Here is a 21,307-nt window from a genome sequence, read left to right as displayed (position 1 = left end):
ATGCTGTCTGACTAGTCTGAAGGGTTTAGGGATGGCAAACCATTCTTTATGCTGTCTGACTAGCCTGAAGGGTTTAGTCAGGTTGACTAGCAAGATGGCCACTGAGGCTTCTGTAATACAACCTCGCAGTGGTATTCAAAAGTGGACACAAACACAAGGACATCGACTGCTTTCCTATGATTCCTTTTGCAAAGTGCAGTTGTGTGAGTGAAATCTCACTCATCTCTGCATTAAATGACATTTCCGCTGAACAGAGGGAAGATCTGGTATGCTAAAACCCCTAGAAGTCTTGAAGGAGAATTTCAATTAATAAACGGAGCATTGTATAAGAGGAACTATGATGCATGTGGCAGAAATGGTTGCTCATTGTTCTAGCTCATTTACAGGCAATTATCCTGAGGCCCTATACAAAATCAGATTCAGGCATCATTGGCAAAGGCTACACCAATCTGTTATATACTATGTGAGCCATTGTAAGCAATGCCAATGATGGAAACACATGCTGCAACTATCTCTGGGGCATCTGGAATTAATTCTCCCTGCAGAAGTGCTATTCTGTGGAATTGCAGTCAGCCTCTCAGGGAGTTTTACAAAGTCGACAAATGGGAGTTAATGTATAATAGTCTGCCCTGACTATCTCCCCCCACTATGCTATGAACAAAACTGTGCTAGCTGCTGAAGCTGCAGAATTGCAAAGTTCCTCGTAGACGATATCGTTTTGAGGCACGGAACACAGTACGTGATGACCTCTGATTGCGGAAAAATTCTTGAGTTGAGACAAGTGTCTGAGGTAATTCCACACTGTAACATCACCTACAGGAAGACAACTACCTACCACCCATTGATGAATGGCTTCACAGAGCACCATTTTTTTCTGCTCCATGGTTGCAGGATAGAAATGGCAGTCGGTACACTGTTCCCATTTCAACTGGACTATCCTTAGGATGACTACATGAAATGCTTCATCCCCACGGCTAAAGATGCAAGGCAGTTGGCTTGCATATGGACCCTGGATGCCCAAAACAAAGACTGAGAGCTCTATAACACCAAGCACTAGCCAGTGAGTTACAATCCAGGGGTTGTGTGGAGATTATTCGATGCCTGTGCAGAAAGTGGGGACTATCAGAAAAATTAACAAGTTAGTACTTTGAGCTGTGTTATAGCCTTCGTTGCTTGTCAACATCACATACGAATTATAAGATTATGATCTTTCATCAAGAAGACTAAAGTGCAGAGCTGCTGTCCATGTCCTCCATATAAACCCATACTACAGTCCAGAGATGCAGATCAATGATGGAAGGTTAAGGAAAACTGAAGACCCACTCGGTGATCTTGAAACTTCAACTCATTCTATTGCAGAGGATGTAACAACATGACTGGAACCTGAGGATCTGCCAGAGTCACCATACAGATGACCATTGACAAGATCTTGATCCGGGCTGCTGTAGTCGGATCGAATAAGAACTTCTGAAGCAGCAGGTCACTGTTTCTCCACAAAAGGGAGCAATACTCAAAACTGTAGTGCGTGCAGTGTCATGTAGCGGTTAGTCCTACTGGCTGCCATGCTACAGGTTGTCAGTTCAAACTTGTCCATCAGCAATTATTTGCTATTTAATATTTATCATTTCTGGAAGGTTCTTGGAATATGATTTGTATTTTCTGGAATATTTGATTTTTGTGCTCATAAAAGCACTCTTAGTTCAGGAATTCATTTCTGTTCTGGCTGTGCATGGGTGTTTGCAGTAAAAGTGCTTTTAGTGCTAAGTGTTGTATTTCATTGACGACCCTGCTGTTGAGTTTGGTCTTGAGTGTGGTTACCACATGACAATATAAGAACATGATGCAGTGCAGTGTCTTTGTCATCTGGACTCCTAATGAAGAAGAATGCCTTCACTTCCTGCAACAGATAACTCTTTTATCCAACTCATACTCGCTTATTTCTTTTCTAAATCAAAAGCCATATTTCTTGACATTTACCTCCACCTCATTTAAGCTCACACCCAAATCTCTGTGCATATAAAACCAACAGATCAACACCAGTACATGCACATTGATAGTCGCCACCCCGTGCACATCCAACATCTCTTCCCTACAGCCTAGGCAGTAATGGCAAACATATCTGCTTTACCACCGAATCTCTCAATACTTACACCAAGCACCTCTCCCAAGCTTTCCTCTCCAGCAGCTCTAGTATGGATTGTGTCCATAAGCAACTGCCCCTGGCAGTTTTATCCTCTTACCCTCGAACAAATTCTTAGTTTAAGCCCTGAAATGAGATCATGTTTCCCTGATATCCTTCCTATGCCCTCCTAATTTCCGTATCATCCTTTTCAAGCCATATCGTATTCCCAGATCTCTATCTCCTCATACAAATTCCTACCCTAGAAATTGATCCCATTGCAAAACCTGGACCTTGCACCTACATACTGCTACTTACTCCGGCCCCACCACACACAAAACTTACAATATCAAACATAGAGCATGCACTGAATTGACTGAATGCATGAATGGACCTAGAACAACTGTACACCTTCGGGACACCACTTTTGAGTTGCTGAGCATGTTCCACAGGATGACTCAAAGGACTTAAGTGCCCTGTTACACCGCATGGGCTGTTTGGATCCCTCCACACACCACTAGTTTCTCTGAATTCCAGAGATGGGAATTTGCCCTTCAAAATATGCTTGCATCTTGTCATGCTACACGACATAAATCTACATATGTTCTCAGCAAGCTGCCTTATGGTGTGTGCTGTGGGTACTTTGTATACCACTGTCACTTGCTCACTTTCCTGTTCCGGTCACAAATGGTGTACAGGAAGAATGATTGTTGGTAGACCTTAGTGTGAGCTTTAATATATCTCATTCTACTTTCATGGTTTTTTCCCAAGATAAAATCAGAAGAAAGCAATAGATTGGTTGAATCTTATAGGACCTTCTCCTTCGAATTTTAACAGTAATACAGTGATTCACAATGCCTGTCGTGTAGCATCTGCCACTGGAGTTGGAGGACCATCTCTGTGATGTTTTTGCACTTACCAAATGAAACTGATGAAACACTTTCAGCTTCTTTTGAATTTATGACTGCCTTGCTGCTACACACTTATTGCCTGCCATATCACAGATATTTTCTTTCTTTCTTGTTCTAAAGTGGGATGTGCTACAGATTGGAAGACTGAATTTAACCATCGTACATGAAGGTTCTGACTGATAAAAGCTATTTATTTTTACTGATAGCCTTTTCCTCCATCAGCAAACTTCATAGAATGCTGTTGTCTGTTCATAAGTTGATGAAATAAGTGTGAAGGGGGTGTGGGGTGTGGAGGAAGCAAGTTTCGCCCACTGACTCCCAGCACATTGACTGCCCAGGGGTGAGGGGTGATGCAGGGGGAACAAGTCCTGCTTATGTCACATGCTTCTGGAACTAAACTTGTGCTAATGCACACAGGAGTTCCTCCAGTCAAAAACAATGCTTTTTTGTACAAAAAATGGCCATTTTAAAGTAATTTGGCTAAAGAGAAATGTAGTATCAAAACACTGTCAAACTGAAAAATTTGAATTTACCTCATTTTGCTGAGAGTTTCTGGTGATTTTTCAGGATTATCTTTCCAAAAATTCTGAATTCTTCTCACAGAGTTGAAGTTTGTTCTTGTATGTGCCGCTGTTCTCATCAGCTGAGAGGGAAGGCAGAGCAACTCTTTTGCTCCCCTGCTCTCAATGTTCAGTGACTTGTTAATTTTTTTCTAGCTCTACTATGTAAAGTACTATCCCTAGCCATTCTCCAGGGAGTGGAAAGAGCATTGTGTGCTGCTCTTGATAGTTAAGGAACTGCTTTGTCGCTCATCAAGAGATGTCTTAATTTGCGACACAGTACAACGGTCACTTCGCAGTACCTACTTACACATGGTTCTCTCTTAGATTACTGAAGTTGGCAGCTGCTGAACACAAAACATGGGCAGGCTTAAGTCAACTGACTTCTAATCGTTTCTTCAGATCTAGAGCTTAAAGCCTTTGTTAATCTGTTTCTGAACAGATTGTATATGCCACTGACTTTAACCTTCTTGGTTGGACTACACTTTTTAAGGATCCAGCAATGAACCTCAGTCTGACACATATCTTTATGCGATTTTTCCACTTTAAATCATTCCGTGCATATAATCTTATAAATTTAATGGGTTTGATTGCTTCCAATGATTGCAGTGATTGTTCCACAATCAATTCGTATACACACACACACAGGGTGTATCTTCTAAGAGTTGTAAGGCACATTTTGCCTGGCATGTCAGCAGATATTTGCAATGTGGAGCTGGAGTAAGCCGAACAAATACTCCTCATAAAATCTTTCATCTGACATCCAGTGCTGACAAAAAGCGTTTCCCTTCACGAGCAATATTGTTTTTAAGGCAGATTCTTTATGTGCCCATTCACTTGAGCAGTCACAAAATAGTCTAATGAGATATTTCGTTTATCAACATGTATTAACAGGAACAGTACAACATGAAGAAAAATCTGTACTCCAGCAGCAGCTACTGAGCAGTGCTGCTGCATGGTGGGAGCAGTCAGCATGGGCCTGGGTGGTGCTGTAGCTGTAGGAGTACTGGTTGTTCTTTGTGTTTTACTGCCCATGTTAATGTATGTGTGTTAAACAGATATCCCACTAGACTAATTTGGGACCACTCAGTTGAATGTGAATGTAAAATTCAGCTTTAAAAATAATTTTGTTTGTAACAGGAAACAAACTGGCGTTTTCTATTGATACTGGGCATTGCATAAAAGATGTGACGAGCAATGTTTGTTGGGCCCGGCTCCAGCTACACATTGCAAAATCAAAATTGCAAATATCAGCGAAAACACTAGAGAAAAGATGCATGATGACTGTTAGGAAAGAAACCTTGTATATGTATTCATGAAGTTATCTTTACATCTGAAGAGTTCTCTTCATTAAGAATGATGTGCTTTGTTCTGTTTGTAATAACTCCTCAAGTCCATCAAAAAGTTTGTCCAGTGTTCAGTATGCTTACATTTTGTTCATTAGGTGACAGTGCAGAATGATATGAAATGCCATCTGGAAGTCGAGGAACATGCCATCAACCTGGAAACTGGCATCTACTGCATTCTTGGTATCGTGGACAAACAGAGCTAGTTAGGTTTCATACAATCATTGATTGTGGAATACATGTTGAATTCTATGGAGGCGATTTTCGGCCTCCAGAAAGGACATAATATGCCAGCATAAAATATATTCCAAAATTCTGTAAGACTGATGTCATTGATATAGATCCATAGTTGCATCTGCTTTTGAAGCAGCCTTCTAACTTATCTGTTACGGAATGTCATTACCATCTATCACAGTTTTGTTCACTTCATACATGTTGGCGTGTCAGCACAGCATGGAATTCAACGTTTACACGACACAAGCTCATCACAGTAGGCTGTGGGGTGATAGGACTGGACCAAGTGACACATTAGGCAATCACCATCATCAGTTGAACTGAACATTTATTTGCCACATTTAAACAAGACACATAGCAAATAAAACCATCAACACATTTTTAAAATTACCCTTTAGGTGAGAGCAAGTTACTTCAAAATTTAAACATTCATAAACCACGGCACTTATGGCCTATTACACATCTAGTGAAATGAGTTAAAAATTATTTACTCAAAAACTATGATCAACCTGAAGAACAATTTACCAAAATTTAACAAGGAAATGTAGTCTTTCGTTACTGCAGTGATTGGTATTACCAAAGTAATTCAGAGTACAGGCAACAACAAATCATATACCATGTCACACAACCACATTACTTAAATGGCAGGCACCCTACAATGTAGGATATAAAATATAAAATTTCCCGTGACCAAGCAACCTCATGGGATTCAACAAACTACACCCAGAAGCGGACGCCCACCCACTCAGCTGTTTCCAATACAGCCTCGGCATGGACCCCCAAATGGGAGCAGCAGTGGTGACGAATAGGCACGAAAAATTCAGAATTAGTGGGTGTCTACAACAGACTGACATCTGCCTTAAGTAACTAGAAACACAATAATCCATTACAGCACATCATCTGTAGAAGTAAACAACCTATTAATGAACATCATTTAAGCAGTACAAATCTATTATCTTATGTGCATAAGGGCAATTATATATGAAGCCGTGAGTGAACGAGATACACGGCCAGCCGGATTGTACGGGCAAAGAGGCCGGAAAATACACAACAGCAGAAGCAGGACGCAACCCAGGACCCACACCCACTACCAAGGCAAACAGCAGAAGTCCCGATAAAATGAAATCAAATGCAAGTAACTAGCGTGCAGGCTAACAGTATATCGAGACACCCCCCCCCCCCCCCAAACACAAAACACAAGGTGACTTACAGCAGATAGCCACACTTAAATTTGTGATTAAATCAGAATTAATTACCATATGCACATACTGTCACCGAAGGAATTCTTGTACTTTCATTAACAGAATCAGTTTCGAACTATTTAAACACACACTAACAACTGGCCTCTCTGTAACTTGTAAGAATTTATGAAACTACTCATATAGAATGAGATACGTATGTCTCGACACACTATCATTTCAGATAGAAACGTAACAGTAATGTTATTGCAATTCACAGCAAAATATATCCAGGGAAAATTTTATCCATATATATCTATAGCAATTGGCCAGCTTAACTCTGTCATGTGATATAAATACAATAACCAGGCAGCACTTAGACAAGGACCAGCCAAACTGTTTTCACTGGCGGTTAACACTGATAGTAGCAATCTACAAACAGAATGTATCAGCACTCCAGGTGCTAGTAAATGTTAATCATCACATCACATACATCTCTCACTAGAACCTTGCATATTAAGGAAGTTGAAATTAACACATTCGAAGACAGACTCAGTAGGAGTAGCAAAGGCCGGCCAAGAAAATGAAGTCAACAGCACTGACCCCAGTAGTCGATTCCGGCCACAATTTATGGCACAACCAAGGCCCTTACCCTTTTGCTTGTTCGATGAAGCCAGTTGCCGCAGATTGTGGTGCCAGGAGACATGCAGGAAGTGAAATACACCAATGGCTTCCTAGTAACGTGACTGCTTCCACGCCGGCAATATTTGCTATGGCACCGTCACCCCGGTAAACACCCCCTTTTAGATGTGCTCTTCATGCTGCCTCGCACGGCGCCTATACTGTCTGCCAGACTTCCCAAATGACGTTACTGTTAGGCGTCCCAAAGCAAAAATCCTCCCTACTTGCTAGAGCTTAGCCTTCGGTCCCCGATCAGCCCGGTAGGCAGCGCCACCACATCCTCTGCGCACACCACCAGAAGGATGACCCATACCGGTGGTGGGAATATCGCTGATCGAGTCACATGGCTCATCCTCCCCCTCAGAAAACTGGAAACCATCCCATTTAGCCAATACAAGAGACAAGAGCTAGCTCCCTCCCTTGACCTGAGAGATGTGCACCCCTGAGGTTTCCGCCGTCTGACTATTCCGAAACAGCAATCTGACTGGGTCTGCACGGCAGACACCTGGCAGGGTCTCACGAAACGTGGTGATAACTTGCTTGAGATTTTGTCTTTCCCTTGCCCCCCTGCCGCAAAATTACAGATGAAAACTGTCGCCCCTGGCTGGACCGTAAATGGACTGTGCCTGTGATTATAGCACTGCGCTAATTTTCGATGTACAAGCTCAATATTTTTCGTGGTACGTCTCCAATTCTGCTGAATGAGCTCGCTGATCACCTGCTCAGGCAGTAAATCATTGATGGACTACAAATTGGTGAGTGGGGAGTTCACAGGGTAACTAAGCATCAGAGAGAGAGGGGCAGCCTTACTTGCTTCCTGGCGAGCGGAGTTGAAGGCTAAGTTCAACCAAGGGATCGTCTCGTCCCAACTTCGCTGCGACTTCTGGTGGAAGGCTATGAGAGCAGCCTTAAGATTGCAATTCACTTTCTCTGCAAATGAAAGTTGCTGGTAGTAGGGAATAGTAGTGTCATGATGTATAGCACTTTCGAAACAAAATTTCCTAAACTGCCGCGACCCAAAAGCAGGAATGTTACCACTAACAAGCGACCTTGGTGGACCAAAGATCGAAAAAATGTTAGTCAGATGGTGAATGGTGAAACCCGCTATTTTTACACTACTAGGGATGAGCCGTACAAAGCGTGTGAATGCATCCACCACTACCAATATATATCTATTGCCATTCCACGGTCTCAGTAATGGTCCGATATAATCAATGAATACCTTGTCCATTGTTGCATTCTCCCTGCTAGATTGCAGCATCCCTCTCCTCGCATTAGAGTTGGGCTTGGACCCCTTACAAACGTGGCATTGCTCTACTAGTCTACGAATGTCCTTATACAGAGTCACCCAGGTTAGATGCTCCCACATCTTAGCAATAGTCTTGATGACTCCCAGGTGGCCTCCCACCACAGAATTATGGAAATAATGGAAAATCGCCGGGATTAGTTCACTTGGCAGACAAATCTTATCCCTTCCATCGCTCTTAGTTTGGTAGCATACGATGCCCTTTTCTATGCTATAGCCCGGCACCTGCTTCCCCTCTAGGATATGCTGTTTTATGGGACTCGAGGTAGGATCCATGCCTTGCTTTTCTCTCAAACTGCCAAACAACTCCAGAACTTCAGTTAGAACACCCATAACCAAACTTCCATTGCCTACGCCAGTAGTATCCTGGTCTCCTTTCTGTCCCTCCTCAAACACCCGACTCATCTCATCCGCTATAGTATTTTCTGTTCCCCTCATATGCTTAATGCTGAATTTGAAGGCAGATATGCAGACTGCCCACCGGGTGATACGTCTGGTTTACCTGGGGCGGGCCAGTACCCAGCGTAATGCCTGGTTGGTCAGTCTCCAAGTCGAACTGTCTAAGTTCTAGGTAGAAACGAAACCATTCTAAATTGAAGAGTACTGCCAACACTTCCTATTTGTACACAGAATATTTTAACTCGGCAGGTGAGAGTTTCGTGGATGCATATGCTATCGGATGACGTTCACTTTCATCCTCCTGGGGTAGCACTGCCGCCACCCAAGAATTTGACATGTCCGTCTGAACAATAAAACGCTTACCAAAATATGGTACAGCCAACATGGGTGGATTGGCTAAGGCCTCCTTAATAGCATCAAATGCAGATTGCTGGGATTTGTCCCACTGAAAATCCACGTTCTTTTTCTGAAGTTGGTCTAGTGGAACAGCTAATTGTGCAAAATGGGGCACAAATTTATGGAAGAAATTAGCCATCCTTATAAATCGGGCAACTCCCTTCTTAGTCAAAGAAGGCGGAAACTACTGTAGATCACTCGTTCTCCCCTGGTCAATGCTCATGCCTCCTGCCGAGACCAAATGTCCCAAAAAGTAATGTCCTTGTGTGCCAAACTTATCTTAGAAGGCTTGACCGTGAACCCAGCTTCCCTCAAGCGGAGTAAGACTTGCTACTGCTGAAGGTGCTCCTCAAGCTTAGGACTATATACTGCCACATCGTCAAGGTAATTATAAACAGACTTGTACTTGACATCCCTCAAGATGTTATCTAGCAGCTGAGACAGGACTGCCACGTCTGTGGACAACCCGAATGGCACCCGATTAAACTCATAAAGGTTCCAGTCCATGCTAAACGCAGTGACTGGTTTAGACTCTTCGGATAACAGAATCTGGTAGTAAGCCTGGTTGAGGTCCAGGATGGTAAAGACCTTCGTCCCTGCGAACCAGGTAAAACAATGGTGCAAGTCGGGCAACGGTACCGACTCCAAAACAACCTTCTGGTTTAATCATTTATAGTCCACTACTGGGCGATACCCAGCCTCTGCCTTAGGCACCAAAAACATCCGACAAGCATAAGGAGAGGCCGACTTCCTGATCACTCCTTCCTCCAACATCTTATCAACCAACTGGCACAACGCTTCTGGCTTCTGTGGTGATAGTTTGTATGGGGGTTGTCGAACTGGCACATTATCGGTCAAGCGGATATAGAAACGAATTTTATCCGTCACACCGAGCTTATTAGTCAGCACATCAGGAAAATGACTTATAAGCGCCAATAATTCCTCTGCCTGACTACCTGGCAAATGACTGAGCCCAAATTCAGAATCCTGAACAGATATGTTGTTGACCTTGGTCTGCCCCTGGCATGAAACACAAACTAAACTTCTACGCAGGTGCGAACCGAAAATGAAACATCCTACTGGCGTAATCTAACACCAGACCCATCCATTGTATCGAATCGCAGCCCAATAACAAACTAACGGACAGATTTTCCACCACTAACAAATGAATCGTCCATGAAAACCCATGTATCGATACACTTCCCCAGCAACAGCCCATGAGGGGCAACCTTTGCCCATTAACCACACGACATCCCTCTGAGGTTGGTTGCAAGGGAGGTAGCTTACATACTGAATGATACTTCTGCCACCATTTATGATCTAACAAGGACATACTACTACCAGAATTTATTAACAGGCAGACTGGTTCGTGGTTCGAGGTGCTGCAAACGAACAGCAGTGACTGGCTGCCAACTGTTCTTATGTGATTACATCGCTTCATCGGACGCTCCTGACTAAAGGTGTCCCTGTTCCTAAACCGTCAGCTACTCGGGTGCAGTTTCTGTCTCTCCGGACAAGCACACAACAAATGCTCGAAACTCCAACAACGAAAACAGCTCCTATTCCCAACGTCATTTATCTTTCCTTCAGTACGATTAGGTTGCACCCAGGTAGTTGTAGGATCCGCCTCTCGCACCCTTGCTGCCTTACTATCAGCAAAACAAAGCCCCTCAATCTGATAAACCAAAGTCTCAAGTTCACTGAAGGTAGTTGGCTTAGGGGCAAACATAACCCGTGACCTGTCCTCCGGTCTGATGCCCCGCAATAAACTCTCTACAGCCTTCCTCTCAGTTATATTTAAGTCCAGTGCTGTAATGGTGACATGAATTTCATCAATGTGTTGTTCGAGGATTATGGTTTGATGCTGGACACGATAAAAATATTGGCCTGCCAAATCATGCTTAATGCGTGGAGTGAATTTACATTCAATGATCTTCCACTGCAAATCGGAAATGCTACCCTTAACTCTCAATACTTCACTAATAATAATACTCAATAACCCTTTAGCCAAAGGATAAATCAATTGAAGAATAACTCAGTGGTCAACATCTAGTGCATCAGCATGTGTTTCCAAACGTACCAATAACCACAGAACCTCAACAACATGCAGTAACTCGTCTACTATCAGAATGCTCAATCCCTCAATTAAAAGAAGTATAGGACTGGGTAACTTAGCAAATGGTTTGAGCAATGGCTGCCCAACTTCCCCTGTCCGCACTGATTTATTAACTGGGTCTTGTACCAATGTGCCTCCTCCTATGCTTTCTTCCCCCTGGAACCCTGCTTCATTAAGATCGAACTCTGATGCAACTTGCCGACATTGGCCTTCTGTTCAGGGGTAACCTTCAACTGTTCTAAATCTCCCAATCTATTACCCCAGTGAATGAGCTGGGATTGAACCTGGCTAACCTGCGAGTGGGAAGGGTTACTATCCCTTATAAACTCGAGATTCTCCTGCACACCGGAAAGCAACGCAGCACACGTGGACAACACCAAACCTACCTCACCAATGCCTTCCCCAGTGAGGCATACCGGACAGTCCAAAACTCCCTGCAAACACGCGCTCAGGTTCGTCACCGTACCATCAGTCGGCGCCGCACGTATCTCAAGCTCATAAACTAGGTGCTCTCCCCTCAACTGGCTCAGACCCGGACACCCCTGGGCCTTCATTCTCCTGTAATGTAATACAGCCCACAGAGATTGCTCACACAAAAAAATGCAAGTTAAGATAAATAATTTAATTTATCACCAGATACAACAGTGGATGGTGACGCCTGTTCCCAGCACCCAGAAACACGACCACGCTCTGCTACCAATGGTGTGTCAACACAACATGGAATTCAACTTTTACACAATGACACAAGCTCAGCACAGTACGACTGGACAAGTAACACATCAGGTAATCACCCTCGTCAGTTGCACTCAACATTTATTTGGCACATTTAAACAAGACAAATAACAAATAAAACCATCAACACATTTTTAAAATTACCATTTAGGTGAGAGCAAGTTACTTCAAAATTTAAACGTTCATAAACCTCGGCACTTTTGGCCTATTACACATTTAGTGAAATGAGGTAAAAATTATTTACTCAAAAACTATGATCAACCTGAAGAACAATTTACTAAAATTTAACAAGGAAATGTAGTCTTTCATTAGTGCAGTGATTGGTATTACCAAAGTAATTCAGAGTACAGGCAACAACAAATCATATACCATGTCACACAACCATGTTACTTATATGGCAGGCACCCTACAATGTAGGATATGAAATATAAAATTTCATGTGACCAAGCAACCTCATGGGTTTCAACAAACTACACCCAGAAGCGAACACCTGCCCGCTCAGCTGTTTCCAATACAGCCTCGGCATGGACCCCCGAACGGGAGCAGCAACCATCACGAATAGGCATGAAAAATCCCAGAGCTAGTGGGTATCTACAACTGACTGACATCTGCCTCAAGTAACTATAACACAATTATTACAGCACATCATCTGTAGAATTAATCAACCTATTAATGAACACCAGCTAAGCAGTACAAATCTATTATCTAATGTGCATAAGGCCAATTATACATTAAGCCACGAGCGAACTAGATACACAGCCAGCCGGCACGCGCTTGCAAAGGGGGTGGAAAATACACAACAGCAGAAGCAGGACGCAACCCAGGACCCCGCACCCACTACCAAGACAAACAGCAGAAGTCCTGATAAAATGAAATCAAATGCAAGTAACTATCGTGCAAGCTAATGGTATATCTCCCACTGATACTACAACATGCTCAGAAAATTTATGCACAACCTTCAAGTTTTCCCTGAAATGTGCTGCAGCTACTGCACCTAAGGCATGAGATCTCTAAAAGCTTTGATTACCATGTTTAATACATATTTTACACGTTTCTTCATCCAAATTATTTGGTTCTCAGAATCTGTATTAACTGCACTAGATACGTAAACACCCTTCCACCACTGGCATACAGAATATCATTACAATATACAATGTATTTGAAATTTACAATTTCAGTGCTATTTACAAACGTTTCCCCAGCTTTCGTTTCCTAGGACTATGTAAGCTCTCTATTTCACCTTTCTCACTTTGTCTTTCTATCATCTGTAGACTGAAGCTTACTGATGGAATATATGTGACCTCTTAATAATGCCTCTGACACCTTCCCCTTCATTATTTTCTCCCCTCACCTTTACAACTTGCATGTCCCTCACATCCTGAACACTCTTCCTAACCTCCTTCAACCTATCACTCATTCCTCCCCGAGAAAGGAACTAATAATGATGAAAACTAGAGCAGTTTCTCTCATTGTTGAGAATTTTCTTCTGAATTTAAGTAGAGGCCAGCAGTTCCGTCTCATAATTTTAAATTTGTAATTTATAGTCATAAAGTCAAAATTTGATGTAATACTATATATTGTATGTTATAAATTGGTTTTCAAATTTATGTGGGTACAAAAACATGTTGCCACTAATCTTTCATCTTGTATACCACAGACCTAATGATGATGTAATTTCTAAATGTGTAATAAGGTGAAGAATAAAACATAAGTAAAAATTGTTAATCTAGGTTAACTATTTGATGTGTGTGGACTTCATCAGGCTAAAATTGTATTTCTGAAGAATATTTTAGTACTGCTTTTCTGGTATCTTTTTGTACTACTAACTATAGACCTGATTAGATAACGCAATATTTCTCTTTCAGTTTGTTTTTTGTTGCAGTGAATTACTCAATATTGTCAAAATAACTAGATGCTCCAAGGAGGGCATAAATGTGTAACATTTTATTTAATTGTGTTTTGTGTGTCATGCATATTGCTGTATTGCTAGAATAATTCAGATGATACCTCATATATAACCAGTAGATTATTGTGTCTGTGTACAGAATCAGAGTGTTTACTGCCATCATATCTAAGACTAGGATGGTGTTTACTAACTAGAGTGCCATCTCTAACTTTTTAGTTACCTATTTCTTTGTCTGTGTTTCCAAGCCCCCAATACACCATTTGCCTTTGTTTTATTTTACATAAGTTGCAGTCAGTTGATATATCCTTGATCTTTAGCTAATTTTACACATAAGCTGCATTTTTGTTTTAGGGGGCTCCTGTAGAGGCTCTTGAGAGAGAGGTATTGTCAAAATTCCCTCACATAATGCAAGGATTCGATGATACAGAAGAATTCCTTGAGTGTGCCACCCACATATTGAGATTTGACGAAAGATATGTGTTTCCATTAGTATTAACTGCAGAAAGTAAGTTTAACATTTTGCTGTGGATAGTTAATGTCATTATGCTCTCTTATGTTCTACTATGTGAAATGCTTTTGTTTTTTAGGCAATTACCATTCAGTCAGTGGAAATGGAAACGACAAAGGAAATGACTGTCAAATGTTACCTTGTACCATTGTTTGCAACATTAAGCGCCTGATGGAAGCAAACCCAAATGGCATTTTAGCGTCAGAGTTTTCATCAGCTTATTGGGTGAGTAAAGCAATTATGAATGCAAACTGAACTCCAAAGTGCTTTGCTAGAATAGCTCTAATGGACAAAATTTTGCCATTGTCATCGTGCATTCTTATGTTCTAGTCCAGTAATAGGCAGAAGAGGGAAGTTTGAACTGCAGCTTTACATTAAAATTGAACTACATTGAGACATTCTTTGTGTATACAGAAATTGGAGAACAGACTGTAATCAAGTAAAGGGTCAAAAACAAATATTGACATAATAATCTGTGATATAAGTCAAGCATCTTCTGGTTTCCATCCAAATTCCTCAACTAATGAACCATAAAGCCTCATGCATTATCACCATATCATGATAAATCTCAGCTAGATTTTGTCATTGCTATTAGTGAATGATAACCTTCTCCTCTGACTTTCTGACCAACTTTACTGAGTGAAGACCTTTGAATGATCGAATAGGGCTAGTGTGCGTGAATTACTGTGCACAAAATGGCTACAGAATTGTACAGGGTGTACATAAAATCTGGGAACACTTTAAATTATTTATTGCACAATAACTAAGCATTGTATAGATGTCATACATATTGCATTTTGAAAAGAAACTCTGAAAGTTTTGTTTACAAACATTTGATATGCAAACAATGAGTGACCTGGCAGACATCAATACAGACTGCCATACTTGTCCTAACATGGCATTGTTCACTGTGGCAGTCGCTTCCCATAATCTCTCCCGGAGCTCTGCTTCCCATTAGTGTGAAAAGTGGCTTCGTTGCTAAAAATTAAGCAATCAACAATGCCATCCCCATCCTCATTCAGTTGTTGCAACTGCGAACAAAACTCAATATGCTTGTCTTTGTCATCATCATTGAGCTTCTGCACTAGCTCCAATTTGAATGGTTTCATAGACAGCTTCTGTTGCAGGACTTTCCACACTGTCAGTGGAGCCATTTCGGGTTCACAGGATGCATGACACACCGATTTCTTTGGACTCCTTATGAATGTCCCTTATATGCGCTCCACATTCACTTTACTCACAGTGGGACATCCGCTTCTCTTCGCCGGGCACAAGCAACCCTTCATAACAAATTTGTTGTGCCAGTGGTAAATGGTCTTTCTTTTGGTGGCTTCTTACCGTACTTGGTTCTAAACATCCGTGGAACAGCTTAGCATAATTGTTTTTGTCGAACTTCAACACACAGAAAGCTCGCTCCGTACCTGAACTCGCTGTGTTTGCAACTAGTGCTGACTATTGGCAAATTACCAAACTAAAACTACACTGTGGCAGTATACATGGGGAGGGGGACTTTCAGGGTTTCTCTTCAAAATGACATATACATGATATCTGTACAATGTTTGGTTCTTGTGCAGTAAATAATTGAAAGTGTTCCCTTGCTTTATGTACACCCTGCATACTTCTTTGACATGATAGTGTCTCGATTTAATTGTAAATCTCTCTCTCTCTCTCTCTCTCTCTCTCTCTCTCAATGTGTGTATGTGTGTCTGTGTGTGAGATACAGAGAGAGAGAGAGAGAGAGAGAGAGAGAGAGAGAATGAAACTAAAGAACTTGCTAGCCCTGTCAAAGGAGATCACAAACCCAGAAGGTGCGCTCTCTCTCTCTCTCTCTCTCTCTCTCTCTCTCTCTCTCTCTCTCCCTCCCTCCCTCCCTCCCTCCCTCCCTCCCTCCCTCCCCCCCTCTCCCCCCCCATGTGTGTATGTGTCTGTGTGTGAGATACAGAGAGAGTGAGAGTGAGAGTGTGCCTTCTGGGTCTGTGATCTCCTTTGACAGGGCTAGCAAGTTCTGTAGTTTCATTCGGGTGTGATTGTTGAGGATTCTTCTGATCCTTCATGAGATACTACTAGATTGTGGCAATAAGCTGTAGTGGCCAATATCTCCATACATTCTCGCTACTTGAATAGTGAAACTTTCCTTGGTTGGAATCTAAGGTGATTTTGTTTTCAGATTAAAAATAAATTAGTATTGTCACAATTTAACTGAAAAGGGATACCCAGAAATAAGAACAATAGCTGAGTAGTAAGATGTCAGTGAACAATAAACAGAAATCTGTAGTGATAGTGTGTAATACGGCATAATTGTATCTTCGTACATGGTTGTGACAGTATGAAGACTGGTTTGATTTAGCTTTGCTTGTTAGTCTGTACTGTGAAAGTCTCATCATCTCTGCATAAACCCTGCACTTCACATTCACTAGAATCTGCTTACTGTAGTCAAGTCTTCATCTCCCTCTGCAATTTTCACTCTTATCACTTCCCTCTATTACCAAATTAATCATTCCTTGATACCTCAGTGTATATACTATCAATCGATGCCTCTTAGTAGTCAAGTTGTGCCTTAAATTTCTCTACTTCCCAGTTCAATTCAGTATATCTTCATTAGTTGTCCAATCTACCCATATAACCTTCAGCATTCTTCGGTCGAAAACTTCTGGTCTCTTCTTGTCTGAATAGTTTGTTGTACAAGTTTCACTACCATACAAGGTAAACTTCAGACAAATAAATACAGAAAATATTTCTAGAAAATAATTCCTAACACTTAAATTTACATTAGATTTTCAGAAACTTTTCTCCCTATTTTCAGTCTGTATTTTACATCCTCTACATTTCGACCATTGTCAATAGTTTTGCTGTCCAAATAGCAAAACTCAGCTACAATTTTTAGTGTCTCACTTCATGTAATTACCTCATATTCATCTGATTTGATCTATTACCCTTGTTTCTTTTAAAAATACTATCCATTCTATTCAATTGATCTTCTAAGTAATTTACTGTCTCACTGCAGAATTACAGTGTCAGCAGCAAACCTTAAAGTTTTATTCCGTCTCCAGGACATTTACTACCTGCTTCCCTTTACACTCTTTGACCCTTGTAAATGCAGTCTGATTTCTATAAAAGTTGTAAATAACCTTTCACTTGTGTATTTTATAGCTACTACCTTCTGAATATAAATAAGGGCCAAATTTTCCCATGAGTTGGCTTCTACCAATCATTTCATCCTTCTACAGACACTTTAGTTCATTTTAGTGTTTTACATTCGTGTCTTGTTGAAGTCCTCATTGGCATATACTTGCTGGCAGAAGATACAACTAGCATTATGCAGGCACTTGCAGGTAATGTCGGCTTGTGTATATAATTCCAAAAGAGGGGATAGTCATAATCATGACTATATTCTCGTTCCAAAACTATGTTGTTGAACCATGCTTTGTCTTGCTTCAGTCCTTGATGAGTCTTCTGCTTCTGCTGCAGTCCTCAGTGACATTCTTCAATTTGTTGCAGTTAATATTAAATGCCCTCATCTTGTGCCTGGTGTGATCTTTCACTTGCAATGCAGGCCTTCCTAGAAGTCTCTGGGCAGATGCTATCTCACAGTATGGTGTGTGTCAGAGAAGATGGAAGTGACTGATACATTGTAAGTGTCCTAGCCACTGCAAGTGACATTCCTTGAGAGTGACAGTGATAATTGGCAGTTTCACAGTATTCAGGAACATCTCTTGTGTTTTGCGGTTCCTCCACGTTATGCCTAAAACATTTTGTAAGCATCCCTGATGAAAGATGTTGAGCTTACATTCTTGTTTAGCATAAAATGTCCAAGTCTTAGCTGTGTACAAGAGTGTGTCAGCACACATGCTTCATAGACAAGTATTTTTGTTGTCACTGTAAAGTATTTATTGTCCCATGCTCATTTGCTGAGCTTCTCAAAAGTGTTGGCCGCTTTGCCATTCCTCACATTTGTCTCATCATCTAGAGAGGTGTTTTCTGACACTAGTGAGCCAAGGTAACAGAATTTGTCAATTACATTCAGCAAGGAGCCATCCAATCTTATGGTAGGCAAATCTGTGTAGCTTTGCACCATAACAACAGTTTTCTTTACATTCACAAGTGTAGAGTAGAACTTACATGCAATAGGAAATTTATTCACATGCCTCTGAAGATGTCCAGGTATGTAGAACAAATGCTGCATCAGAATTGAACAAAAGGTTGTTTACAAATAAAGTAGCAAGATAGCACTTCAGTCTGATTGGAGATATGCTTTAAAGTTTCCTGTTATCCCTGGTATGTAAATATGCTTTCCCCCCTCCCTCCCCCCCCCCCCCCTCAAGTTTATTTGCTGAAAGCAGCTTTGTCAAATTAGTAAAAACAATATATCAAGTGTGGTAGATGCCAGTCCACAACCTTTAAGTACTTTCCTTTCCACAACAGATGGATCAGATGTGCTTTTGCTAAATATCACAGCGCCCTCCATATTGTCTTGAAAAGCCCTGATCATCTTCAGTAGTTTTGGAGGAGACACTATCTTTGCAAGTAAAGTGAAAGCCTTATCCAGGTCAATGAAAAAAATGAACAATGGGGATTTCTGTTCATGCCACTTTTCCTGAATTTTCAGTGTGTGAAAATATTGTCATATCATATCATGTCAACAGTAGAGTACCAACCTCAAAACTCACACGGAGACTCAGGGTGCACATGATCTGCGAGCTTCTCCAGTCTACACATCACATACAGCCAAATGCTTTTCCAACAACACCAAGCAATGAAATTTTGTGGTGACATTCACTGTGACTGTCTTTGTATTGAGTGACAATGTGGCATAATGCATATTTTGTGGCACAGTATCTTCGACCCAATTTTTCAATAAAAGCCGTTTGATAAGTTTTCTGAGGATATAAAAATAGTGAAAGCGTGGTACTCCACAACTTTTAAATACTTGTTAAAGAACAGCTTGAAAAACAACATGAACTGCATTTAAAATATTTAATAGCCAAACCAAACAGTGAAAAGTCTATGATGGGATAATGACAATATTAAGAAAAGAATAAATTGCTACTCACCATAAGAAGGAGATGTTGAGTTGCAAAGAGGCCAACAAAAAGACAGCTATACATTTGAACTTTTGGTCAGAAAACCTCCTTCTGAAATGGAAAACACACACACACACACACACACACACACACACACACACACACCACTGCATCCGGCCGTTGAGGCCAGATTGTGTAGAGGCAGTGTGGTCATGTGTATGTATAAGTTGTGGGTGTGTGAATATTTGTGCTTGTGTTTTCTACTTTTGAAGGTGGTCTTTTGGCTGAAAGCTCTAATATACAGCTGTATTTTTGTTGTGCTTGTCTGCAGCTCAATGACTCCTCTATACAGTTAATAGCCAAACTGCTGCTTGGGTGTATAACCCACCATCAGTGGCGTCTAATACAGAGAAAACAATGTCATTTATTGATGGCATAATGAATTGTACATTGTTACGCTTAAGGTTATTCGGAGCCGTCAAGGACACTCCAAGGTAGGAAATCAGAGACACAATGCAGAAAGCAGGCAAAATTGGTAGAGTTTAGGTTACCGGGGATAAATAATAACACTAGAATGATACATATTTCAGGCACTCTGTGCAGCAGTACTGGAGGGGGGTGGGGGGGGGGGGGGAAGCTTCACTGCAGAGAATTATCTCTTAACTCCATCAACTGCCTAGATGCTGTCATAAGGCGACGCTGTAGAATATAGCAATGAAAAGCCACGTCTAAACAGAGGCAGCAAGCTTCATAGTTGCTCCTGAGAACTGCAGTGTCAGTGGGTTTCTACAGGTTAGAGTGCTACTGCAGCAGTCCCCACCTACAGAAGGGTGGAGAGCGGGGCCAAGTGATGTAAAAACACTGTTGTTGCTGGCCATAATAGGAGTGGCAGTTACGTTTAGCTTTCAGCTAAACACTGTTGATACCAAACTTGGAGTTTGTTAATGTAAAATCCAGAAGCATCCCTACATACTGGGTAGGAGTTGGGGAGGAATCTAAATGTGGTTGGCCACTGGTGCCCTGGAGGTGCAGAACGGCTCGCCAGATTGGCCAAAGCTTGTTAAGTGGCGGTGGGTTTGTGGGTCGACTATAGGAAGGGAGAAATGGTGTGGTATCACAATTCCTTAAAAACCCATGTTTTTGTATTCAGAGGGAGCTCTCAGTCAGATCGCTGGGGCGTGACTCCATGTCGCTTGTGGCCAGTGTCGGTAAGCTCCGACATGTCTGTTTGTTTTACTTAGAGTGCTGCTGTCAACTTTGTACTTAACATGCTGCTAGAGTTAGCTACTTCTGTTGGCACCTGCCCCTTTGGCTTCAAACACTGACGTCTATTGTCCAACCAATTGCCTCCTTTGCTATTTCTAATGTTTAGAAATGGCCTTCAGTGTCATAGTTAGTCTGATCACAAATAAATAGTTAATCAGACCTCTGAATTCCATGAGTCTCCTGCTGCAACCATCCTGTCAGGTCCTAAAATCTGTGTCTTTCATAAGTGCTCTGTGACAGTGTTTGGTGCTGATCCAAGTCATCAACCTGCCTTCACTGGAAATGTGTCTTTCTGCATGTGCTCCTCACGGCTTGGATAGTGCAGACTGACCACAATCCCCTTACTTTCCTCCATCCCATGTCAGGACACGTCAACAAACAATTGCATGTACACTCATATCTACAACATAGCAACTGTGTACATAAGAGTAGAAAGATAAAGTACACTTACATATTTCATAACTCTGTATCAGTGGCATGTGTCAATTATACATTGTTTGTGATGTTCGACTCTGTGTTCGTCTAGCAAGCAAACAACCATGTGGATACCTAGAATCCAATTATAACATTGTCTGTTAAAATGAAAGGATATGAAATATGTCCTACCTCATAGTACACAGGTTGTCGT

At 41.5% G+C, this 21,307-nt stretch overlaps 1 protein-coding gene across 2 annotated transcripts in view; it reads left to right on the top strand.

Annotated features, from left to right (window-relative positions):
* LOC126187710 (uncharacterized) overlaps positions 1-21,307 on the top strand; it is a 130,953-nt gene that overhangs the window by 40,521 nt on the left and 69,125 nt on the right. For both annotated transcript variants that reach the window (XM_049928955.1, XM_049928956.1), the window contains 2 exons: positions 14,236-14,389; positions 14,472-14,617. In XM_049928955.1, coding sequence (XP_049784912.1) covers positions 14,236-14,389; positions 14,472-14,617 — 300 coding nt within the window. The remainder of the gene's footprint in view (positions 1-14,235; positions 14,390-14,471; positions 14,618-21,307) is intronic.

Source organism: Schistocerca cancellata, chromosome 5 (genome assembly GCF_023864275.1).
Source record: "Schistocerca cancellata isolate TAMUIC-IGC-003103 chromosome 5, iqSchCanc2.1, whole genome shotgun sequence".
Lineage (NCBI taxonomy): Eukaryota > Metazoa > Arthropoda > Insecta > Orthoptera > Acrididae > Schistocerca > Schistocerca cancellata.
Note: the sequence above shows the minus strand (reverse complement) of the source record. Positions and strands in the feature narration are given on the sequence as shown.